General features: G+C 39.3%; 1 protein-coding gene across 6 annotated transcripts in view; it reads right to left on the bottom strand.

The window, feature by feature from the left end:
- Positions 1–4,935: 4,935 nt before the first annotated feature.
- Positions 4,936–21,534, bottom strand: part of CD86 (CD86 molecule) — a 63,258-nt gene continuing 46,659 nt past the window's right edge. For 3 of the 6 annotated variants that reach the window (XM_012476227.2, XM_012476228.2, XM_012476226.2), the window contains exons 3-7: positions 20,464–20,799; positions 17,765–18,067; positions 14,918–15,064; positions 6,406–6,451; positions 4,936–5,061 (exon numbers count right to left, since the gene is read on the bottom strand). In XM_012476227.2, the coding sequence (XP_012331650.2) occupies positions 4,965–5,061; positions 6,406–6,451; positions 14,918–15,064; positions 17,765–18,067; positions 20,464–20,799 (929 nt within the window). In that variant the 3' untranslated portion in view covers positions 4,936–4,964. The other 3 variants (XR_001111327.2, XM_012476231.2, XM_012476230.2) reach the window with 3 other exon arrangements.

The following is a 21,534-nucleotide window of genomic DNA, read 5'->3' as shown; positions in this document are numbered from 1 at the left end:
TGGGGACACAGCCAAACCATATAATTTTACCCTGGCTCCTCCCAAATCTCCTGTCCTTACATTTTGAAACACAATCATGCCTTTCCAACAGTCCTCCAAAGTCTTAACTCATTCCAGCTTTAACCTAAAAGTCCAAGTCCAAAGTCTCATCTGAGACAAAGCAAGTACCTTCTGCCTATGAGCCTGTAAAATCAAAAGCAAGTTAGTTACTTCCTAGATACAATGGGGGTACAGGCATTGGGTAAATACACCCATTCCAAATGAAAGAAATTCGCCAAAATGAAGGGGCAACAGGCCTCATGCAAATCCAAAATCCAGTGGAGCAGTGGAATCTTAAAGCTCCAAAATGATCTCTTTGACTCTGTGTCTCACATCCAGGTCACACTGATGGAAGAGGTGGGCTCCCATAGCCTTGGGCAGCTCTGCCCCTGTGGCTTTGCAGGGTACAGCACCCCTCCTGGCTTCCTTCACAAGTTGGCGTTGAGTATCTGTGACTTTTCCAGGTACATGGTTCAATTTGTCAGTGGACCTACAATTATGGAGTCCGGAGAATGGTGGCCCTCTTCTCATAGCTCCATTTGGCAGTGCCCCAGTGAGGACTCTGTGTGGGAGCTCCAACCCCACATTTCCCTTCTGCACTGCCCTTTCAGGGGTTCTCCATGAGGGCTCTGCCCCTGCAGCAAACTTCTGCCTGCATATCCAGGTGTTCCCATACATCCTCTGAAATCTATGGGAGGTTCCCAAAACTCAATTCTTGACTTCTGTGCATCTGCATGCCCACCATGTGGAAGCTGCCAAAGCTTGGTGCTTGCACCCTTTGAAGCTATGGCCTGAACCATACCTTGGCCTCTTTTAGCCACGGCTGTGATGCAGGGCACCAAGTCCCAAAAGTGCACAAAGCAGCCTGGCCAGAAAGCCATTTTTCCCCTCCGGGGCCTCTGGGCCTGTGATGAGAGGAGCCTCTGTGAAGACCTCTGACATATCCTGGAGACATTTTCCCATTGTCTTGGCAATTACATTTGGCTCCTTGTTACTTATGCAAATTTCAGCAGCTGGCTTAAATTTCTCCTCAGAAAATGTTTTTTTTTTTTTTTAATCAAGTCGTCATGCTGCAAATTTTCCAAACTTTCATGCTCTGTTTCCCTTTTAAACATAAGTTCCAATTCCAAATAATATTTTTGTGAATACATAAAACTGAATGCTTTTAACAGCACCAAAGTGACATCTTGAATGCTTTGCTGCGTAGTAATTTATTCCACCAGGTACCCTAAATCATGTCTCTCAAGTTCAAAGTTCCACAAATCTCTAGGGCCGGGGCAAAATGCCACCAGTCTCTTTGCTAAAACATAACAAGAGTCACCTTTATTCCAGTTCCCAACAAGTTCCTCTTCTCTGTCTGAGACCACCTCAGCCTGTATTTCATTGTCCATACCACTATCAGCATTTTGGTCAAAGCCATTCAATGATTCTCTAGGAAATTCCAAACTTTCCCACATCTTCCTGTCTTCTGAGCTTTCCAAACTGTTCCAACCTCTGCCTGTTACCAAGTACCAAAGTTGCTTCCACATTTTTGAGTATCTTTACAGCAGCACCCCATTACTCAGTACCAATCGTATTAGTTTTTTCTTATGCTGCTAATAAAGACATACCCAAGACTATTTATAAAGGAAGTAAAGGGTAATTTATAAAGGAAGGAGGTTTAACTGACTCACAGTTTAGCAGGGCTGTGGAGGTCTCAGGAAACATGGTAGAAGGGGAAGCAAACACATTCTTCTTCACATGATGGTAGGAAGCAGAAGTGCCAAGCAAAGAGGGTAAAAGCCCCTTATAAAACCATCACATCTCATGAAAACTCACTATCATGAGAACAGCATGAGGTTAACCACTCCCATAATTCAATTACCTCCCACTGGGTTCCTCCCACGACATATGGGGATTATGGAAACTACAACTCAAGATGAGATTTGGGTGAGAACATATCCAAACCATATCAGCTAACAAATATAAGGACATCGGCTAAATGAAACTAGCTTCAGAATAGCAAAGGAAGGAGGGGGGCATTGCAAAAGACTAATAAGTAGCGGGGCTGAAGGAAAGGAGTTGGGAGCAATAAACACAACTTACTTCCCTTTGACCCAAATCTCATTTTCACTTTTCTTCTTATGTATCTTGTTATCCATTAGCACCTGGCCATATAAGATTGGAATGACTTGTGGAAATCTCAGTGATGGGTCCACTAGAGTCACCAGTGGAGTGGGGCTGAGAGAATGCAGTGCACTTGAACTGCAACCAACTCAAATTCTGTCTCTTCTATAGTCAGAAAGGCTAGCAAAAAAAAAAGGGTGAAGGGGATGATGCTTTGCAAAATTCTCCCCAGCTCTGCCACTTACAAAGTTAACAATGTTGGGTAAATTACTCTGACTCATCTTTGTGCTTAGATTTTTCTCATCAGCGTAATGGGCATAATATTCCATTACCTACAACACAGGGTTAATGTGATAATATAATGGATTTAAAGGTTTAGATGAGCAACTGGTACATGGTAAACGTGAAATAATGTTAGCTAGTACTATTCTGCCTAATGATCTCTTTCGACCTTTTTTTTTCTTTTCCCTAGTCTTAGAATACAGCAGTTCAGAGAATTTAAGATACAAAGGAGGGATGTTCTTACCAAAGGGCATGTTAATAAGTCATTCAATCTTTAAACAGACATGTTTTGAGAGAAAAAGAAGGAATTCTGGAAATAATACATGATAGCACAAATAAAAATACAGCAGAAGTTAGATAAAGTTGAGGAAATCTTTAAGAAATAGAACAAAAGAAAAAAAGATGAACAATACGATAGATAACTATCTTATACTTGGGATCCATTGGTAAGAAATTAAACACATTCTTGCCTTCACAGAATCTAGGTCATTTTCTTTTGTCCAGAGTTTTCCTGGCTTTTCTCACATGCTGTATATAGATATGCATTTATTTTATATTCTTGGTGTTTTCAAGGAATATTTTTACGTTAAGCTTTTAATACACATATTTAAAAATTTAAAAATTATACAGCACAGGTTACAAATTCAAAAGTAAACTTCCCTTCCTATTCAAGATTTCTTAGTTGTCCTTGAAAACAACCATTCTTACTTGATTTTTTTATGACTTATTACTGAGATAAACATATAGAAGTATACAAACCTCTTTTCTCAAATAACGGCAGGGGAAAGAGAGGAGGAGAAGATATAGGATGCGTCAGAGGCTTCTAGTTATAGAGATGTCAAGAGAAAGGAAGTACATCCAGAGGACAGAGCAGGGAACATCAGACCACAAGGGTTGAGTAGTACTCTTGAAGCCAAAGTAGAAAATGTAGACTTTTAAATGAATGTAATAAGCATTTATTAAAAATTTTTCTGCACAAAACATGTTAGAAACCGGCCAGGTGCTAGGAATCTAATGAAGGCAGGGGCACGGTACACACATGGGAATACTACATGGACAAGCTTGTCTAGCATAGCAGTCTATAACCCTTGGGGGTTGTTCAAGTAAATAAAGGAACTATTTTTGTGGCTTAGGCTCCCCAGAGTTCTCTTTAGGTTTGGACAGAGAGTGTTCCATCCCTTACTGATCCTACTTTTGAGCCAGGTTTCCAAAGTCATTTCTCCCAGCATATCCATCTCTGTACGCAGTTTTCCTCTGGTTGCCTTCAGCAAAAACAATCATCCAACTCAAATTTGCTACTCTGGGCCAGCCCAGATTCCTGTAGGACATCTGTGGGCTAAGGAAGCCCCTATGTGATCTGCATCTTGGTCTTCCTAATTCCATTGCAGCTTTTTCTCTCTCAGCCAGGAGTGGAGAGCCCTAAGCCTCCTTCCACTCATCCCATTATCAAGACAATGGCTCTCCCTCCCCATCTCTGCTTCCAGGAAGATGACATCCCAATAACTTGGGTATCACCAAAACCTCTCCCTGACCACCAGGGAAACAGCTGTCTGTCTTAAGTCCATTTGGACAGACTGTACATCTGTTGCTTGTTTCAAGATTTGTTGATGTGCTGGACAGACCAGACATTTCATGCATTTTTGTGGATTAAGATCTCTCTTTTTTCTCTTTTGAGTATTGTGATCTCTGTTGATTCTTTCACAGCTTCCCCAGGCCATCTCACTAGTCAGTTCTTCTAGAGAAACAGAGTTCACAAGATCCAGCACTTTCCAGTTTATTTAGTGCTCTCCACTAGGGCTTGTTGGGCAAAGCAAGCTTTCTCAATATTAGTGACTGCCCAGAAAAAAGTAGCTCCAGGTTCTATCTCTGCCTCTCCTAATTTCCCCAAATTTAGGTTGGTCTGCTCATTGTTGCCTGTACCCTAGGCCACCATTTTCCTTACTGAACCTGACAGAGGGACAAGCACTCCTTAGCAGGGATAGACCTCTCTAGAGCATAGTAATCACACTATTACAGTACATGGATCTTTATGTTTCAAAGTATTAGCACTGTAAGGTCATAAATACCTAACTCCCACCCAGACTGAGGAGGTAGTTGTTCAGTCACAGGTATACAAGATTCAGTGAGGCACCAGCTTAGAATTTTGGGCAGATAAAATGCAGTTTTCCAGAAGTTGAGAGTTCTATTTTTAAAAAACCACAATCTATGAAATTAAGAGAAGAATCTGATCTGGAGGACATGGTGGTCCTAAATTTTATTTCCAGGCCATGAATCATTAAGCTGGGCTTGGCTCATAAGAGTGCTCCATAGTGAAAAGAAGCAATGAGAGAATTAAAGTCTGCTTTTGGCATACGGAGCACAGCTGGAGTTACAGGGAGGTTATTCCACTTAAAGGGAGTCCTGGGGGTTATGACCCTGTCCCCTTATTATTAATGGTAATGTCTTCTTGCTTTCCAGAAGAAATGAGAAAGGTTGCCCAGAAACTTGCAAATGAAATCGTATAACAAATGAAAACTTGTGTGGGCTTTACTCTTTAATTAAAAACATATATCATGTTCGTCGCATGAATGTGTCTTGGAACTTTTGAAAACATGCTGGGCTTCATCAGATCTTTCAGGTACATGGATTTTTACGCTGGAAAAATAGAAGAAAAGATTGGATGAGATTTCACAGTTAAGGTACTTTCTTTTTCTAGATTTCAATGATAGGGCAGAATAGAGTGGCCATTGGAACAGCAAGGAGGAGAAACAAACTTTTGAAGAGACAGGTTGAGAAGGCAAGAGAAAAGAACCATGCACTACACTGTCATCTATGCTTCAACAACTATCCTTTATTTCTGCCTGGCCCTGCCGACTCCTTCTGCTGATTCTCTGCTGCCTGCTGTCTGCAGGCTCTTCAAGACCATTTTTGAAATTAAGTCTGACAGGGTAGGCAGGATTTCAACACCCTTTCTCATTGTCCAAGTGTGCCTGAAATTATTAGTCATGTTGCTAGAATCACAGTGGCTGGCATATCAGGATAAGTACTGGACACTCTTGGTGGTGTCTGCACCCTGGGAGTTATGACCCTGTCTCTGCAACCAGGCTTGTGACTGAGGGTTGCTTTGATCCTATGACTATGCAGTCAGAGCCTTGATATTCTTGAGAGTTTAATTTATTAGAAGGGATAGAGGTACAGACTATCTGATAGCTTCATGTTGTGAAAGGACTGATTACTATGAACCTTTATGTATTCTTCATGCATCACTCATTCTTTCAACAAGCATTTATTGAGCACCTACTTTATGCCAGGCAGCATGCTAGGTGCTAGCAGCACAATGATGAGCTCAACTGGTATGGTCTCTGCCCTCCATAGAATTTAGTTTAGTCTAGTTTATAGAGTTTAATAAGATAATTACACAAACATGTAAGCATAATATGGTGTTATTAAGAAAAAGCCCAGGGATCCATCTGACACTGTAACAGGTGAACATTTTCTAGTTTGGGATAGGGTTTTTAAGAAACTGCTGCTTGAGGCAAGATCTGAAGAATGAAGTAAAGAAGTGTCAGAAGAACACTCTAAACAGAGCTATAGCAGATACTAAGATGCTGAGGCTGAAGCAAACATGTTGTCACTCTCCACTTCTTCATTTATTCATTCCACACATGTAGGATGCATACTAGTCTAGGTACTGTGCTAGGTACTGGGGCTACCATGGCAGATAAGATGCATTCCATGTTCACCACCTCAGAACTCTTTTGTATTGACTATTACTTGACCATGACAGAGCTTGTCATGCTTTCTGGGTATCATGCATTGGATACCCTGTCATCCATTAACAGGTTATTTTCTTCTAAGTATTAGCTAGTCTTGTTTTCCTCTCCCTCTCCATTACTTCAGGTTTGCTGAGGTCTCAACACACCTTAGGTATAAACCTATTCAAGTAACAGACACTCTGGGGATTATGCCTCTCATGAATGTCGCAGGGTCAGGATTTACCTTTTCTGGGTCTGTTCACTCTCTCCCGTCTCCATGCTGACGGGTTCTGAAAGACACCAAGAACAACCTTCAAAAATGTATTCCCCATAGATACCAAAAGAAGGAAAGTTTGAAAAGGCTTCAAAGTTCTGGGACTCAGAGAGAAATTGTTGTGACTTTTATTTATTATTCTTTCAACAAGCATTTATTGAGCACTTGCTACATGCCAGACTTTATATATGGAAGAGATAATTATTTAAGTGATGCAACTTCAGGAGGATTGGGAAGAAGTTCCTTGTGTTCAAAAAGTGTATGCCTTCCCTTGCTCACTGTGCCTTAAATTCTTACACTGGAAATAGATTTTTCACTTATAGCTCTATCCTGGCTAACCAAAAATTACCACTGGGAGGGGTAATACATTTCGTTTTAGCAATCATTTTGTTGTTGGAAGAATTTCTAATACTTTACTGAAAGCAAGATTTAGAAGGAGGAGGAAAAGAAGTCTTGAAGACGTTGATGCCTAAATGGATTAGCCAGATGGTGCTAAGAATATTACACAACATTGCAGGGACAAGCCCAAGCAGGAAACTTCTAGCCAGCTAGACCTCACAAAGCCTGAGTTGCTATCGATAAGGACTTGCTACTGACACAACTTGGGATGCAAATTTCTCTAGGCTGTCTGTTGTGGTGCTGCTATTTTCCCACTTAAAGCCCAGCAGGTTGCTAACCTGGGTGTCCATGGAGGTATTTACAGACCACAAAAATCCTTTCAACAATACCTCTGATGGTTTTGTGATTCTGTCTTTATTAATAGTCTTCTTGAACACTTACTGTCATTGGAAGTTCTCGTGTGTGTGTGTGTGTGTGTGTGTGTGTATTTAAAAACAATCAGCTTTTATGAGGCTGCAAAGTCATAAGAATGATATAATGGACTTTGGGTCCTCAGGGGAGAAGAGTGAGAAGGGGGTGAAAGATAAAAGATTACACATTGGGTACAGTGGACACTGCTTGGGTGATACGTACATAAAAATCTCAGAAATCACCGCTGAAGAACTTATCCAGGTTCTTAACCAAAACCACCGGTTCCCCAAAAACTATGGAAATAAAATAAAACTAAAAGATAAAAACAATCACCTTTATGGAGGCATAATTAATAAACATTAAAACCCAATTATTTTCAGTATAGAGTTGGGTGATTTTAATGAATATATACAGTCATGTAACCACCACCACAATCAAGATAGAGAACATTTCTATAAGCCAAAATACTCCTATCCCTTTTCAGCTGATTCTTTTCCCCCATCCCATGGATAGCCATGAATCTACTTAAAATAGTTTTGCTTTTTCTCAAATTTCATATAAATGAAATTATATAATGTGTATTCTTCTTGCGCCTGGACTGTTTCACTTAATATAATGCTTTTGAAATTTATCTATGCTCTTTTGTATTACCAGTAGTCTGCTCCTTTCTACAGCTTTTCAATATTTCGTTGTATAAATATACCACCATTTATTTATCCATTCACAAACTGATGACAATTTAGGATGCCAGGGTTGGTATTATGAAGAAAGCTGCTACGAACACTTGTGTATGAGTCTTTATATATTTTTTAAAAATTTTAAATTTCTGTTGGGTAAATGTCTAGGATTTCTGGGTTGTATAGTAGTACATGAGAGTTTCAGTTGCTTCATATCCTCTCCAGCACTTGATGTTTATCAGACCTTTTAATTTTAGGCATTCTAGAGGGTGTGCAGTGGTATCTCATTATAGTCTTAATTTGTACTTCCCTGATGACTAATGATGTTGTAATTGTGCTCATTGGCCATTTGTATATCACCTTCTGTTAAGTATCTGTTCAAGTTTCTTGCTTCCTGTCTTTTATTAAATGAATTGTCTTCTTGCTAATGAGTAGCAATATGTAATTATATATTCTGGGTACAAGTCATTTATGAGATATACATTTTGCAAACATTTTCTCCCTGTCTGTGGCTTGACTTTTCCTTTTTTAAACAAAGTCAAAGAACAAAAGTTTTCAATATTGATGATGTCCATTTTATCTTTTGCTTTCTGTGTCTTATCTAAGAAGATTCGCCTAATCTAAGGTCACAAAAATTTTCTCCAATGTTTTGTTTCAGAAGTCTTTTCATTTTAGTTCCTAATATGTAAATTACTTTGTGTGTGTCTAGGTTCGTACTTTTTCCATGTGGATATCTAATTGTCCCAACACTATTTGTCAAAAAGACTATCCTTTCTGCATGGAATTACCTTGGCACTTTATCAAAATCAGTTGACAGTGGGAATCTATTTTTTGACTCTCTGTTTTGTTCCATTGATTGATATGTCTTTCCTTTTACCAATATCACACTGTCTTAATTACTATAACTATATTGTAAGTATTGGAATTAGGTAGGTTAAGTCCACCTTTGTTCATATTTTTCAGAATTGTTTTGGCAATTCTAGGTTCTTTGCACTTCCATAAAACTTTTAGAGTAAGATTTTTAATGTCCACTAAAGAGCTTACCAGGATTTTGATTGTGATTACATGTATTCCATAGATCAACTTGGAGAGAATTGATATCTTAACAATATCTAGTCTTCTGATTCATAAACATGGCCTATGTCTCCATTTATTTCGGTTTACATTAATTTCTTCAGTAGTAATATTATATAGTTTTCAGTATATAGGTCCTATACTTGTTTTGTTAAATTTATTTCCAAGTTTTTAATATTATTTGATGTTATTATAAATGCTATTAAATTTTTTTTCAGTGTACAATTCCTTGTTGTTAGTACATAAAAATGATTGATTTTGTGTATTGACCTTGTATCCTGTGCCTTTGTTACACCCACTTATCAATTTTAATAGCTTTTTGGTAGATTCCTCAGGATTTTCTATAAGCATTATCATTATCTATAAAAAAAGACAGTTTACTTCCTTTCCAATCTGTATGTCTTTTATTTCTTTTTCTAGCCTTGTTGCTCTGGCTATGAACTCCGGTAAAATGTTGAACAAAAGGTAGGGAGAGTGGGCATCTTCCCCTCACTCCCCAACTTAGGGGAAAAGCAATCAGTCCTTTATCATGAAATACTATGTTAACAGAACAGTTTTTGGTAGACATTCTTTGTCAGGTTGAGGAAGTTGCCTTGTATTCCTGTTTTTATGAGAGTTTTCTTTCCATTTAAAACTATGAATGGGTATTGATTTTGTCAAAAGCTTTTTCTGTATCCATTGACATGATCATATATTTTTTCTTTTTAGTTTATTTATGTAGTAAAGGTTATTGCCTGATTTTTGAATGTTGAGCTTACCTGCGTTTCTTGAATAAATCTCACTTGATCATGATGTATTATACTTTTAACGTATTGCTAGATTTTAGTTGCTAATTTTGTTAAGCATTTCACGAGAGATGTTTGTAGTTTGCTTTTCTTGCAATGTCTTTTCCCAGTTCAGTATTGGGGTACCCCTGCCTTCAGAGCAGCCTGCACACTGGCTCCCGACAGTAAATTGGAGCAATCATAGAGCTTATATCATTTTTTTCTCTTCACTCAGGGATTACAGTTTTCGGCTGTCTGTCATCTGATTTCTGAAAGCAGTTGTTTCATATATTTTGTAGGCTTTCTAGTTGTTTATGGAAAGAGGGCAATTCCTATAGCAGTTAATCCTTTGTTGGAGGAAGCAGAAGTCTATTTCTTCCATACGATTTTAAAAGAAATTTCATTTATTTGTTTTATTTATTTATTTATGTATTTATTTTTTAAGATGGAATCTTGCTTTGTCACCCAGGCTGAAGTGCAGTGGTATGATCTTGGCTCACTGCAACTTCTGTCTCCCAGGTTCAAGCGATTCTCCTGCCTCAGCCTCCCAAGTAGCTGGGATTACAGGCACCCACCACCACGTCCAGCTAATTTTTGTATGTTTAGTAGAGATGGGGTTTCACCATGTTGGCCAGACTGGTCTTGAACTCCTGACCTAAGGTGATCCGCCCGCCTTGGCCTCCAAAAGTGCTGGGATTACAGGTGTGAGGCACCACTCCTGGGCTAAAAGACTTTCTAATTGTTAGAAAAGTCTCTCTTAATTCCTTATACCCTCTCATAACCTTTATTAATTGAGATGCCCTTCAGAGTCATACCATTAAGCTCAATCTTTGCATCCTGTGGCTGCTCTTCAGATATTTGCATCTCTGTCCTCTCCAGGCCTTCTTTCAGATGAAGCATCCTCAGTTACTTGAGCTATTTCTTTGACTGAGCTCCCAGATGTTTTATAAATCTGGTCATGTTCTATTTTTGTAAAGGTTCTTCTTAAAAATAATGGTGCATATAAGGACATGAATAGACAATTCTCAAAAGAAAATATACAAATGGCCAAGAAACATGAAAAAAAGTTCAATATCACTAACTATCAGGGAAATGCAAATTAAAACCATAATGAGATACCACCTTATTCCTGCATGAATGGTCATTACTAAAAAATCAAAAAATAATAGATGTTGGCATGGATGTGGTGAAAAGGGAACATGTTTCACTGCTGGTGGGAATGTAAACTAGTACAACCACTATGGAAAACAGTATAGTGATTCCTTAAAGAACTAAAAGTAGAACTCTACTATTTGATTCAGCAATCCTACTACTGGGTATCTACCCAAAGGAAAAGAAGTCATTATATGAAAAAGACACAGGCACATGCATGTTTATAGCAGCACAATTCGCAACTCCAAAAATATGGAACCAACCTAAATATCCATCCACCAATAAGTGAATAAATAAAATGAGGTATATATACCTCATGGAATATTAGCCATAAAAAGAAACAAAATAATGGCATTTGCAGCAACTTGGATGGAACCAGGAACATTATTGTAAGTGAAGTAACTCAAAAATGGAAAAGCAAATGTATGTTTTCACTTATAAGTGAGAGCTAAGCTATGAGGATGCAAAGATATAAGAGTAATATAATGGACTTGGGGGACTCAGGGAAAAGAGTGGGAGAGGGTGAGGGATAAAAGACTACACATGGGTGACGAGTGACACCAACATCTCAGAAATCACCACTAAATAACTTATCCATGTAACCAAAAACCACCTAGTTTAGTTCAGTAATTCCCAAAACTACTGAAATAAAAATTTTGAAAAAGAATCTTACTATAAATGTAAAAAAAAGGGTACTTATAGTTGAATACAGTATTTCAGATGTCTTCAGACTAACACAAAATAAATTATCCTTTTATACCCATGACAAAGTAGTCACCGTATTAAAAAAAAGCCTCTATCAAAAAAATGAAAGCAGACAATTAAAAGGTAGACTCTAAATTTTTAAATTTGGTTACAAATTTAACATTTTTAAAGGGAAATGTGATGATATCACTAACCTTCAGTTTTTAAGCCTGTGAAGATTTCTGTTTAAATGTTGGTTAAAAAATGGATCATGAGGTCAAGAGATCAAGACCATCCTGGCCAACATGGTGAAATCTCATCTTTACTAAAAATACATAAATTAGCTGAGCGTGGTGGCGTGTGCCTATAGTCCTAGCTACTTGGGAGGCTGAGGCAGGAGAATCGCTTGAACCTGGGACACGGAGGTTGCAGTGAACCAAGATTGCGCCACTACACTCTAGCCTGGTGACAGAGGGACATTCTGTCTCAAAAATAAATAAATAAATAAATAATTTTTTTTGAAAAAGACACTTTACCTTTAAGAAATCATTCCTGAAAGAGCTGAGCCTCCTAGGTTTGTTCTAGGGAGGCAAGTCATAAATATCGTTGTTGCTAGGGCATTATTATATAGATTTCAGTCACATAAGACCCAAATGAGGAAGTAAAATTTCAGGAGTTATTTTTGTCTTCCTCCTCACTGGGTAAGCTGATAGGGTGATTTCTGTTTGGGAAAAGACAGTAATTCATAGTTACAAATTCTCATGCCTTATCTGTCCTATTTGACAAAAAAAAATAGAAAAGAGATTGGAAACTGACTAGAATAGCTATGGCATTTCCCTTTTGTTCATTTAAACAGCCTAAACTGGGTAAATATGTCCAGTTGAAGCACAGAAAACGTATAATGAGAAAACACTGGACAGGACTTTTGATGCCAAGTTAGTTTGAGGGCTGTCTCTTCTGAGAAAGGGATTAACACTGGATTGGAAGGAAGCTCCAGTTTTGTAGAAATCCCTACCAGTTATCCGTAAGCTGTGTCTCTGTGGAGGGATCTGCTGTTTCCACATCAGTCTCTTGGCAGATTTCAGTTCCTTGTAGTTGTAGAACTGAGATCCTAATTTCTTTAATGGCTGGCTGTCAACTGAGACCACTTCCAGCTTCTACAGGCTACCTACATTCCTTGGCTCACGGCCTCCTCCTTCCATCTGCAAACAGCAATGCTGGATTGAGCCTCTCAAGCTTCAGATCTCTCCTCCTTCTTCCAGTTCATTTCTCTATCCCAGCTGGGAAAGATTCTCTGACTCATGTGATTACATTGGGCGCACCTGAATAATCCAGGCTAATCTCACCATCTCAAGCTTGGTGCCTTAATCACCTATGTGAAGTTCATTTTGCCATATAAGATAACATATTAAAGGTTCTGGAGTATAGGAGGAGGACATTTTGTGGGGTGCATTATTTTGCCTGTAATATAGCCAATGCCAGGAGTGTCCACAAACCAAGGGTAGATATTGCTGAAGTTATAGAATCCAAATTTACAAATATCTTATATCTATAATGGCATAGTAATGCCTGGTGTATTTCCTCGAGTGATAGCAAGGTTTCTCTCTTTGATCAAACTCACTGGGATGGATGACTGCCTGAACAAATAACTTTTTCTTATCAATGTTCTTTATTACATTCTTGGCGGTCATATATGTGCTATTCTGTCTTGCCTTCTGCCTTTTACCACTCAGCCCAATCTGACCATCTCATTTGCACCCACACAGCTTATTTAACCACCTTCTGACTTCTCTCATGTGAATACACATATCCTCTTTAATTCCCCTATCTAGTCTCCTGCTTTGTTTCTGGTTGCCTCATGGGGGAAGAAACATCCTTACTCTTTTTCTCTATCCCTTCTTTGTTTCATTTGTAAGCTGATCATTCTAATGTGAAGGAAAATTTAGGAAACAGCTTATTCCCAAGATGTAAGTTGCTTCTTCATATTTGACTAATTCTAAATGGAAATGAGATTGAAAGAAAGTGAAGCTCAAAACTCTTACCTTGAAAATCAAAGCCTGAACAAGCACAATATGTTTTTATATCTGTGGTATGAATTTTATGCTTTTATATCATGAAATCTCTCAGCACACTCCATACATTGGCAGTTTGAATGGCTCTGCCACATGCTTTGTATTAATTTATTTAAGTTTGATCATTGCTCCCCAATTTCATATTTTTAAAGTACAGCAGGATACATTGAATGACTGCTAACTCCCATCTATCTTCTAGATAGATTTTAAAATCAGCACACTGAAAAACAAGATACAGCCAGAGGCAATACTCATCTTGTGCTTTCTGCCATAAGTGAGTAAGAAGGTTACCTTAATTATTAGCACCAATCAAACTAATTACTACTTGAGGCAATTACTAAGATAAAGTCCAGTCTTATCTTAGAACCAGCCCAAACTACAAATAGACATGGCATTATTATAAAGTTAGGGGTGATTTTGTCCCCATTAAACATTTTTATAACAGAATTCAGTGGGGAGGGTGTTGGTAATAACAAAACTATTGGACCAGCTCAAGTGTCCAAAAATAAATAAATAAAAAAGGTGTATCCACATAATGGAATATCTTGCAACCATTTAAAATGATGCTGTAGAATGATATGTATGACAATGAAAATTGTCTTGCTACATTTAGTAAACAAAGTTAGAACACAGTACATATATTATCCAAATCGTGAAAAACAGCCCTTATGATAATCCTAATTATGGAAAACAACATAGATTGGTACATAGAAAAATCTTAACGATAGGCACTACAAATGTTTGTGTAATCATTTTTTCTTACTAGGAAAATTTCGATGATTTTATTTTGCTATATTTGATAATGGATGTGTAGTACTTGGAAATTAGTAAAAGTTAATATTGTTTGTTATAGGTAAATGGGCAATAATCCATCTAACTTATTTCATAGGAAACCTAGATTTTTTTAGTGATGAGAAGCTGATCCTTGTGGACATTTAGCAAATATCACTGCTGGAACACCACCAGGTCCACCATCTTTAACATTTAGGAGTGGCCTCACCATTTTGCTTTATGTATATGTCACAATAGCCTCATGAAGTGTGGTAGATAAAGCAAGTAATAATCAGTTCTCCCTGGAAACCAGAAGTATATTGGTAAACCTGAGGTTAGAATGTTGCCTTTCTTTGAAGTCCAAGAGCAACATTATCAGCTGCTGCTACTCTGCATGGGCTCAAAACTCTGAGGGAAAACCTTTTCTTCTGACATTGACTTTTTGCCAGTCTAGGCTCAGCCAATAAGCTCCAAAAGGCAGCCAACTGGGAAGTAGGTGCAAAGTGGCAGTCTGTGGGGAGGACAAGGACTGACTCACCACGTTCATAAGATTTGCGAGGCTGCTGCTTCTTCTTCCGTTTCCATAGATTTAGACAGAATACCATCATCACACATATAATTATTGCTAGAAGTACAGCTGCAATCCAAGGGATATGGTCTGGGGGAGGCTGAAGGTCCTCAATCTCTAAAAATGACCACAAATTTTCAGTCAACCAGGAGAGTCATTTACAAAAGGTTTCTGCTAGCTGCTCTTCTCTTGATTTACTTGCCAGCATCTTCCTGGGACTCTAAGGCCAGAGAAGTCTGAAATCCACAATAGGAGGCCATAGAAAGTCCCAGACTCAGGGCCTCAGTGGCAACCTAAGATTCAAGCCCGTGCCTCTAGCCAAATGCCTGGACTGAGCTGCCATGCCTTCCTAGAGGTGGGGATAACACTGACCATGATGGGGAAGAAGAGGGTCAACCTGGCCCATAATTCTGGAATCTGGGTGAGGTGTCTGTGCTGAGGCTCTGCATGTGCAATCATCTGTGGCATGCCTGCTACCCCACCCGCCTCTGCAGTTAGTCCCCAGACCCTGAAGTTCCTCTCGTGATGATTCTTCTGTCCACTATAATCTCCAGACACCTCTCACTTGGATAAATGGAACAACCTCCACACAGGCCCCTACCTCCAGTTTTTGTTTATTTATTTGTTTAGTTTTTTTTTCCCACTGAGGTCACAGCAGGTTTGTTTTCTGTTTTTGTTTTTTTTTACATGGCTTTTAGCATATCTCATCTACTAAAAAACCTTTGATGTTTCTTCACACGTTGAGGAATCAGGGTGGGAATCAGCTGCCTGGATGTCAGGACCTACTTCCTTACATGAGAACTCTTAAGTTTCTGGGGAGTTGGAAAACAGGCTTTATGGGGAAAAACTTAGAACTGAGTCACCCACTTTAAAGACATTTTTGGGAACAGTTCTGGTAGCTAGTCCCCAGTTTCAGGAAAACTAAGACCAGCTGATCTGTTAGCTTAGTTATAATTTGTGGACACACGCCCTGTTTCTGTGACATTAAGGAGTCATTGACATTGCAGGCCATATTTAATCTCTTTTGAGTCTGTCCCAGTCTATCCCACTTGAGCCAATTTGGCACTCCCAGTAAAGTGGGTGCGGGGTTATACTTACTAATATGGTGGCTGCTACCTTTTAACATGCAAAAAAGTCCCTTAACTCAGGGTCTAACCTATCTCTGATTAAGTGATAGAATGGGAAACCCAGAGAGGCAAGCCCCATCTTCCTGAGGCAGCTAGAGCTGAAACATTTCTGAAGATGGTGGTACCTGCGGAAATTTTGGTGGAACAGTAGTTGAGAAGCAGCAGGAACGTGAGCCATAATGAGGTTATAGTGGTGGCAAGCCCCTGTTAATATGTAGACTGTAGGAGCCATAACAGAGGGCCCTGGGGGATGTCACATAAGAAGGTACTAAACTTCAGGCATAGCTTGGAGAGGCTTCTATCTGGCCAAGAAAAGCTACAGGAGAAGCAGCTGAGACAGGACAGGTAGTTCCACCATTTACTGGACTCTCAGAGGCTGAAGTGTCTGGGTGGAAGGAAGTCAGTACCAGGAGATGAGATTAGCCCAGTTGTAAAGTTGGTTCATGGGGACTGGCCCCAGGGGCTGTTCATAGATCAAGTTAGGTCTGAACAAGACATTGGGAGAGAGGAGGCCAAGGGATGGAGCAAGGAGTTGGATGGATGTTACTAGAGGGGGCAAGCCAGGAGTCATTGCTGGAGAAGGGGTCAAGGCAAGAAGAAGGCAGATGTGGGGGGTCAAGGTCAGCACAGGCAGTGATGGGACAGGATAGCTGCAGACCACCTTTCTTCTAGGAGGAAATCTTACATTTACAGCTCCTTAAAATGTCAGGCTCCTATTAGTGGCTACTGTTTAGTTTCAGTCCTTTCCTCCACTGAACTGCTCCCTGAAGCACATGCTGCAAGCATTTCTGCCTCTGCAGCTTTCCTTGCCATACCTCCTGCACTTAGGTCAGACACAAGCTGATCCACTGTGGTCCTCTCACCTGCTGAGCCCAGATACTATCTCAAATTTTTTCTGCTAATAAAGTTACCACAGTTTTGGGAACCTGTCATCCAGAATGCCCTCCTCTTCTCACCACATTTATTAAACTCAATAATTTATTTTACATGTTACAAGTTGCCCCTTCCCTTAGGAAACCTTCCCTGACTCTCAGGGATCTTGTCTACCTCTGAATGCCCATAAAACTCATTTTTGGTTACTTTTGTTTGAATTTTAATCACATATATGCATGGAATAAAATTTAGATTAAAATTCAACCTTTTAAAAATCCAGTTTTTCATATGTGCACATTACAGAGTTCTGATTCTATTGAAAGATCCTCAAGGGCAGAGGGGATGTCTTATATCTTTTCATTTTCACTCCTGCAACCAATAATGTCCCAAATGGTTCTATACTCACAATAAGTACCATTTGTATGCATGCATGTATGCATGGCGTGTGTGTGTGTGTGCGTGTGTGCACGTGCACATGCAAGCCCATGTATGTGTTTTAATAAAAGAAAGAATTCTAGCCAGAGGAATCCTGCATTTTTTAATCAAAACCTCAGAATCCTCCATCAAAGGTAAACCAAGAGACTGAGTCAGTTTTAGAGCTAAAAGCATATTTCTTCAAGTGCAGCATAGGCTTGTAGCCTCCTGGACCCTGCATCACTCAGAGTGAAGCAGGAGCCATCCATCTGGGTCCTTCCTAACAGCATCATAAAATGGCCCAGTTGGAGGTTTCCTAGAAAGTCAGGGACATCAGATGATCTGCCTTAAGCATTTGTGTATAATACCTGCTGTAAGAAATAGTCTTGGAAAGCAGCTTTACCTATAGAGAAAGGTGAGGAAAAAAGCCGTATCTTCTTAGTTTGTAGAACGCAGAAGGTGGTCATATTGCTTGTGACATCAGGGAATGAAACAGACAGGCTGATGGAAACATCGTACAATTCTGTGACATTATCCTGAGATTTCTGTATAACACCATCATGCTCGGTAGTTGAATTCTTGGTTATTAGCAAAAAACTCATCTTCTCAGGTTCTGGGTAACCGTGTATAGATGAACAGGTCAAATTTATGTACAAATTTTCGGTTATATTAGAAATTGGGACTATTTCAGGTTGACTGAAGTTAGCTGAAAGCAAAAGAGAGATTTAAAAAAAAATCAGTCTAAGTTTAGATATATCTAGGAGGGAATAGCAAATAACTGGGTACTCGATCTGGGGCTCATTGGGGCACACCTGGGAGCCTCAGGGTGTCTAAAATGTGGCCTTCAGCCCAAGGTGAGTGCCACATAATGACTTCATGATTATTTTTCAACAATAGAGTTTGGGGCCATGCTTACTTCTTGCTTATCCAAATCAAGGGGGTGCTCTCTAAGTGACAGGAGGGACATAATTGAGTCACCAAAGATTTATAACGAAGCTACTATTTCCAGGGAGTAGAGTCTTTGAAAGGAAAAGTGGTCTGACTCTAGGGCCCAGGTGTCCCATGGGGCACATTCCAGCTCACCAGATTAAGAGAGCAGAAAGGGATTGAGCTGAATTGTCACCAGGAACTGACAGAGTTCATGCTGGCATGCCATGGGTCATATCTTTCAGAAATCCAAGGAGGACTGTGGTAAGTGAATGGTTGGGGATTTTGGAATTAGAAATTCAGAACACTAATTTTTGGCATGAGCATCGAAGTGTCTTCATAACATACTCTAAGATGAAGGCCAACTCCAGCTATTTTAGGGAAATATACACGATCTTGATAAACACAGTGTTTCTCTTGCCTTTGTTTGCCATTCGTACTTTTTTGGATGCTCAGGATCACTGGCATGGAGCCCTTAGACCTGTGTCGTGTGCCTTCTGTTAGAAAAAAATATCTTGCTCTTCTGTAGTTACTAGGTAGTTTGCAGGTTCTACAAACTAATTTATAGTTTAGTGTATTCTCACTAAAGGTCAGTCATTTGCATGTCAATTTTGTAAGTTTTGCTATATCAGTGTAGTATTTGAGCACTCTTCTTTGACTTTATGTGATCTACAGAAGGTGAATTGTCAGATCTCATTTAGCTTTATTAACGACATCTGTGATATCACAGGTTGATTAAGTTATAGTTTTTCTAATATACATTAAAACAAATATGACATGGCTTTCAACATGCTTATCGGTGTCCCACCTAAAACATTTCCAATGGTACATGACCACATTTTGCAAACACGGATTTAGCACTTGGTTAACTCTTCCTAAAGCCTCGCAGCCTACTTTGAATCACACGGGGTTCAAAGGGAGCAGCTCTTCATTCTATTTCTATTTTTGCTTGTGTTTTACTCTATGGTTTTAGAATAGGTGTTGATCTGCCTTTTCAAGTTTCATAAAAAATTAACCTGGATCCAATAATACCACACCTGGGTATTTCCCCTAGAGAAATGAGAACTTATATTCACACAAAAACCTGTACATGAATGTTTACAGCAGCTCTACTCGTAATAGCCCGAAACCAGAAACAACCCAATGTCTTTCACTGAGTTGAATGATTAAACAATAAAATGCTACTCAGCAATAAAAAGGGACAAGCTTGATATATGCAATAACTTGGATGAATCTCAAAGGCATGCTAAGCAAAAGAAGTCAGTCTTGAAAGATTACATACTCTATGGCTCCGCTTGTGTGACATTGTCAAAAAGACAAAACTATAGGATGCCCAACAAGGGTTATGAGTGCAGACAGAGTATGACTCTATAAAGGGATAGCCTGAGGGAAATTTTTAGGGTGATAGAAATGCTGTATGTCCTGTGGCTGTTAGCTAAATCTATATATGATCTATAAAATCAGTAGAACAGTATACCAAAACAAAAAAAGTTAATTTTACTGTGTGATAGTTTAAAAAAAATCTGTAGTGACACTTAGGCCTTCCGAGGTCTCCTGAAGCGGAGAAGCGGGTTTGTAAGTTTGTGGGTTATGTTCGTTGAGTTTTTTCCTTTCTGTCTACCAGGCCATGGTTGTGGCAGCAAACAACTCCTAAGCAGCCTAGAGGAGGCTGAAGGGAAAATCCAAATGTGTCAGCTATGCCCTTTGCTAGGACCTCCAGGCAAAGATTTAGTAGGTGAAAAAATCTTGGACCCAAGGGAAAAATGAATGTAAAAGATCTGAGTATGGTTACATACACTTTGTAATGGCCAAATTAACCATGGTTTTTACCATGAAGTAAATGACTTCAATAGTGAACCAAAACCTCTAATTACCCATGGTTTTTACCATGGGTAATTAGCCATATTACCTTTGTTCAATTAGCTCTATTGTTTTCCCCAAAGCAGATTTTTGCTGATCATTTAGAAGCAGACTATAAAAAGTACAAAAGACTTTCAGTTCCCTACTCCCAGACTCCCTTCAAATGGACTTCCCAGAAATGGCTGTTCTCTGCTTTCTCACTATAGACCCCCTTTTTCCCCGGGCCCCTCAAATCCCCCTCCAGTGTTTCTCTAAGTCATTTACAGTATCATCTGAGAAGGCTAAGAATCTGAACACACACCATTGACCACATACCAAGCACTAACAGGTCGGAATTCATCTGGTGGATGCGAATCATTCCTGTGGGTTTTTTGTGATGAATGATACATCGATATAAGCCCTTGTCCTTGATCTGAAGGTTGTGAAGTCTCAGGGTCCAACTGTCCGGATCAAAACTTGTGCGGCCCATATACTTGGAATGAACGCTGTCAAATTTCTCTTTTCCTAAGTACACTTCATTCAGAACCAAGTTTTCCTGGTTCTGCCAAAATACTACTAGCTCACTCAGGCTTAGGTTTTGAGAGTTTGCAAACTGGCATGGCAGGTCTGCAGTCTCATTGAAATAAGCTTGAATCTTCAGGGAATTAGCACCTAAAAAGGAAGGTTAAGGATTAGGAAGGGAGAAACAAGAGGAAAGGAAAAAAAAAAACCCATTTCTCTTTATACAATACCAAGATACTATCTAATCAGTAGTGATCCTGAAGAACTAGATATTAAGCTCTGGAACTGTGCACACATGCCAGGCATCTGGAGATTCGAACCTTTGCCCTTGCTTCACTGATGACTAAATGTGTGGCCTTGTACAAACAGCAATTATGAGCCTCAGTTTCCTCATCTGATTAGTGAAGTGGTTGACTAAATGTTCTAAGGGTCTCTCTAGTACTGTGGTTCTGTGAATTTAAATCCCAGGACAGGGGAAACCAGACAACCCATCCACCCACCAGTTATCTTTCTATAACCTGAATTGTGATTCTCATCATTGTATCCCTCTCCTCCCTATCCACTTATTCATTGGTCTGCTGTGGTGGAAAGATTGCTAATAATGATAATAAATTATAGCCTCCCTTTTCTTATACTTCATTAGTTGTAGGATCACATTGAGTAATATCTTTGAAATTCAAATAATTCCCTTTACAGAACTTCCCCCATCACTACTGCTCCCATGGCCAGCACTCCCAAGGATATCAAATGGTTTAGAAATGACTTCAATAGTGAACCAAGGCCTCTAGTCTCAGTGACCTCTCTAAGCTCTTTCAGAGATCAGAAAGAGAACTGGGAACATTTGATAGTTGTTTTTGGATTGTGGTGGTCAATGACCATTTAAGG

Source organism: Aotus nancymaae, unplaced genomic scaffold, assembly GCF_030222135.1.
Source record: "Aotus nancymaae isolate 86718 unplaced genomic scaffold, 86718_ANA_hifiasm-v0.15.2.pri h1tg000011l, whole genome shotgun sequence".
NCBI lineage: Eukaryota > Metazoa > Chordata > Mammalia > Primates > Aotidae > Aotus > Aotus nancymaae.
This window is presented reverse-complemented; position numbering and strand designations above follow the sequence as displayed.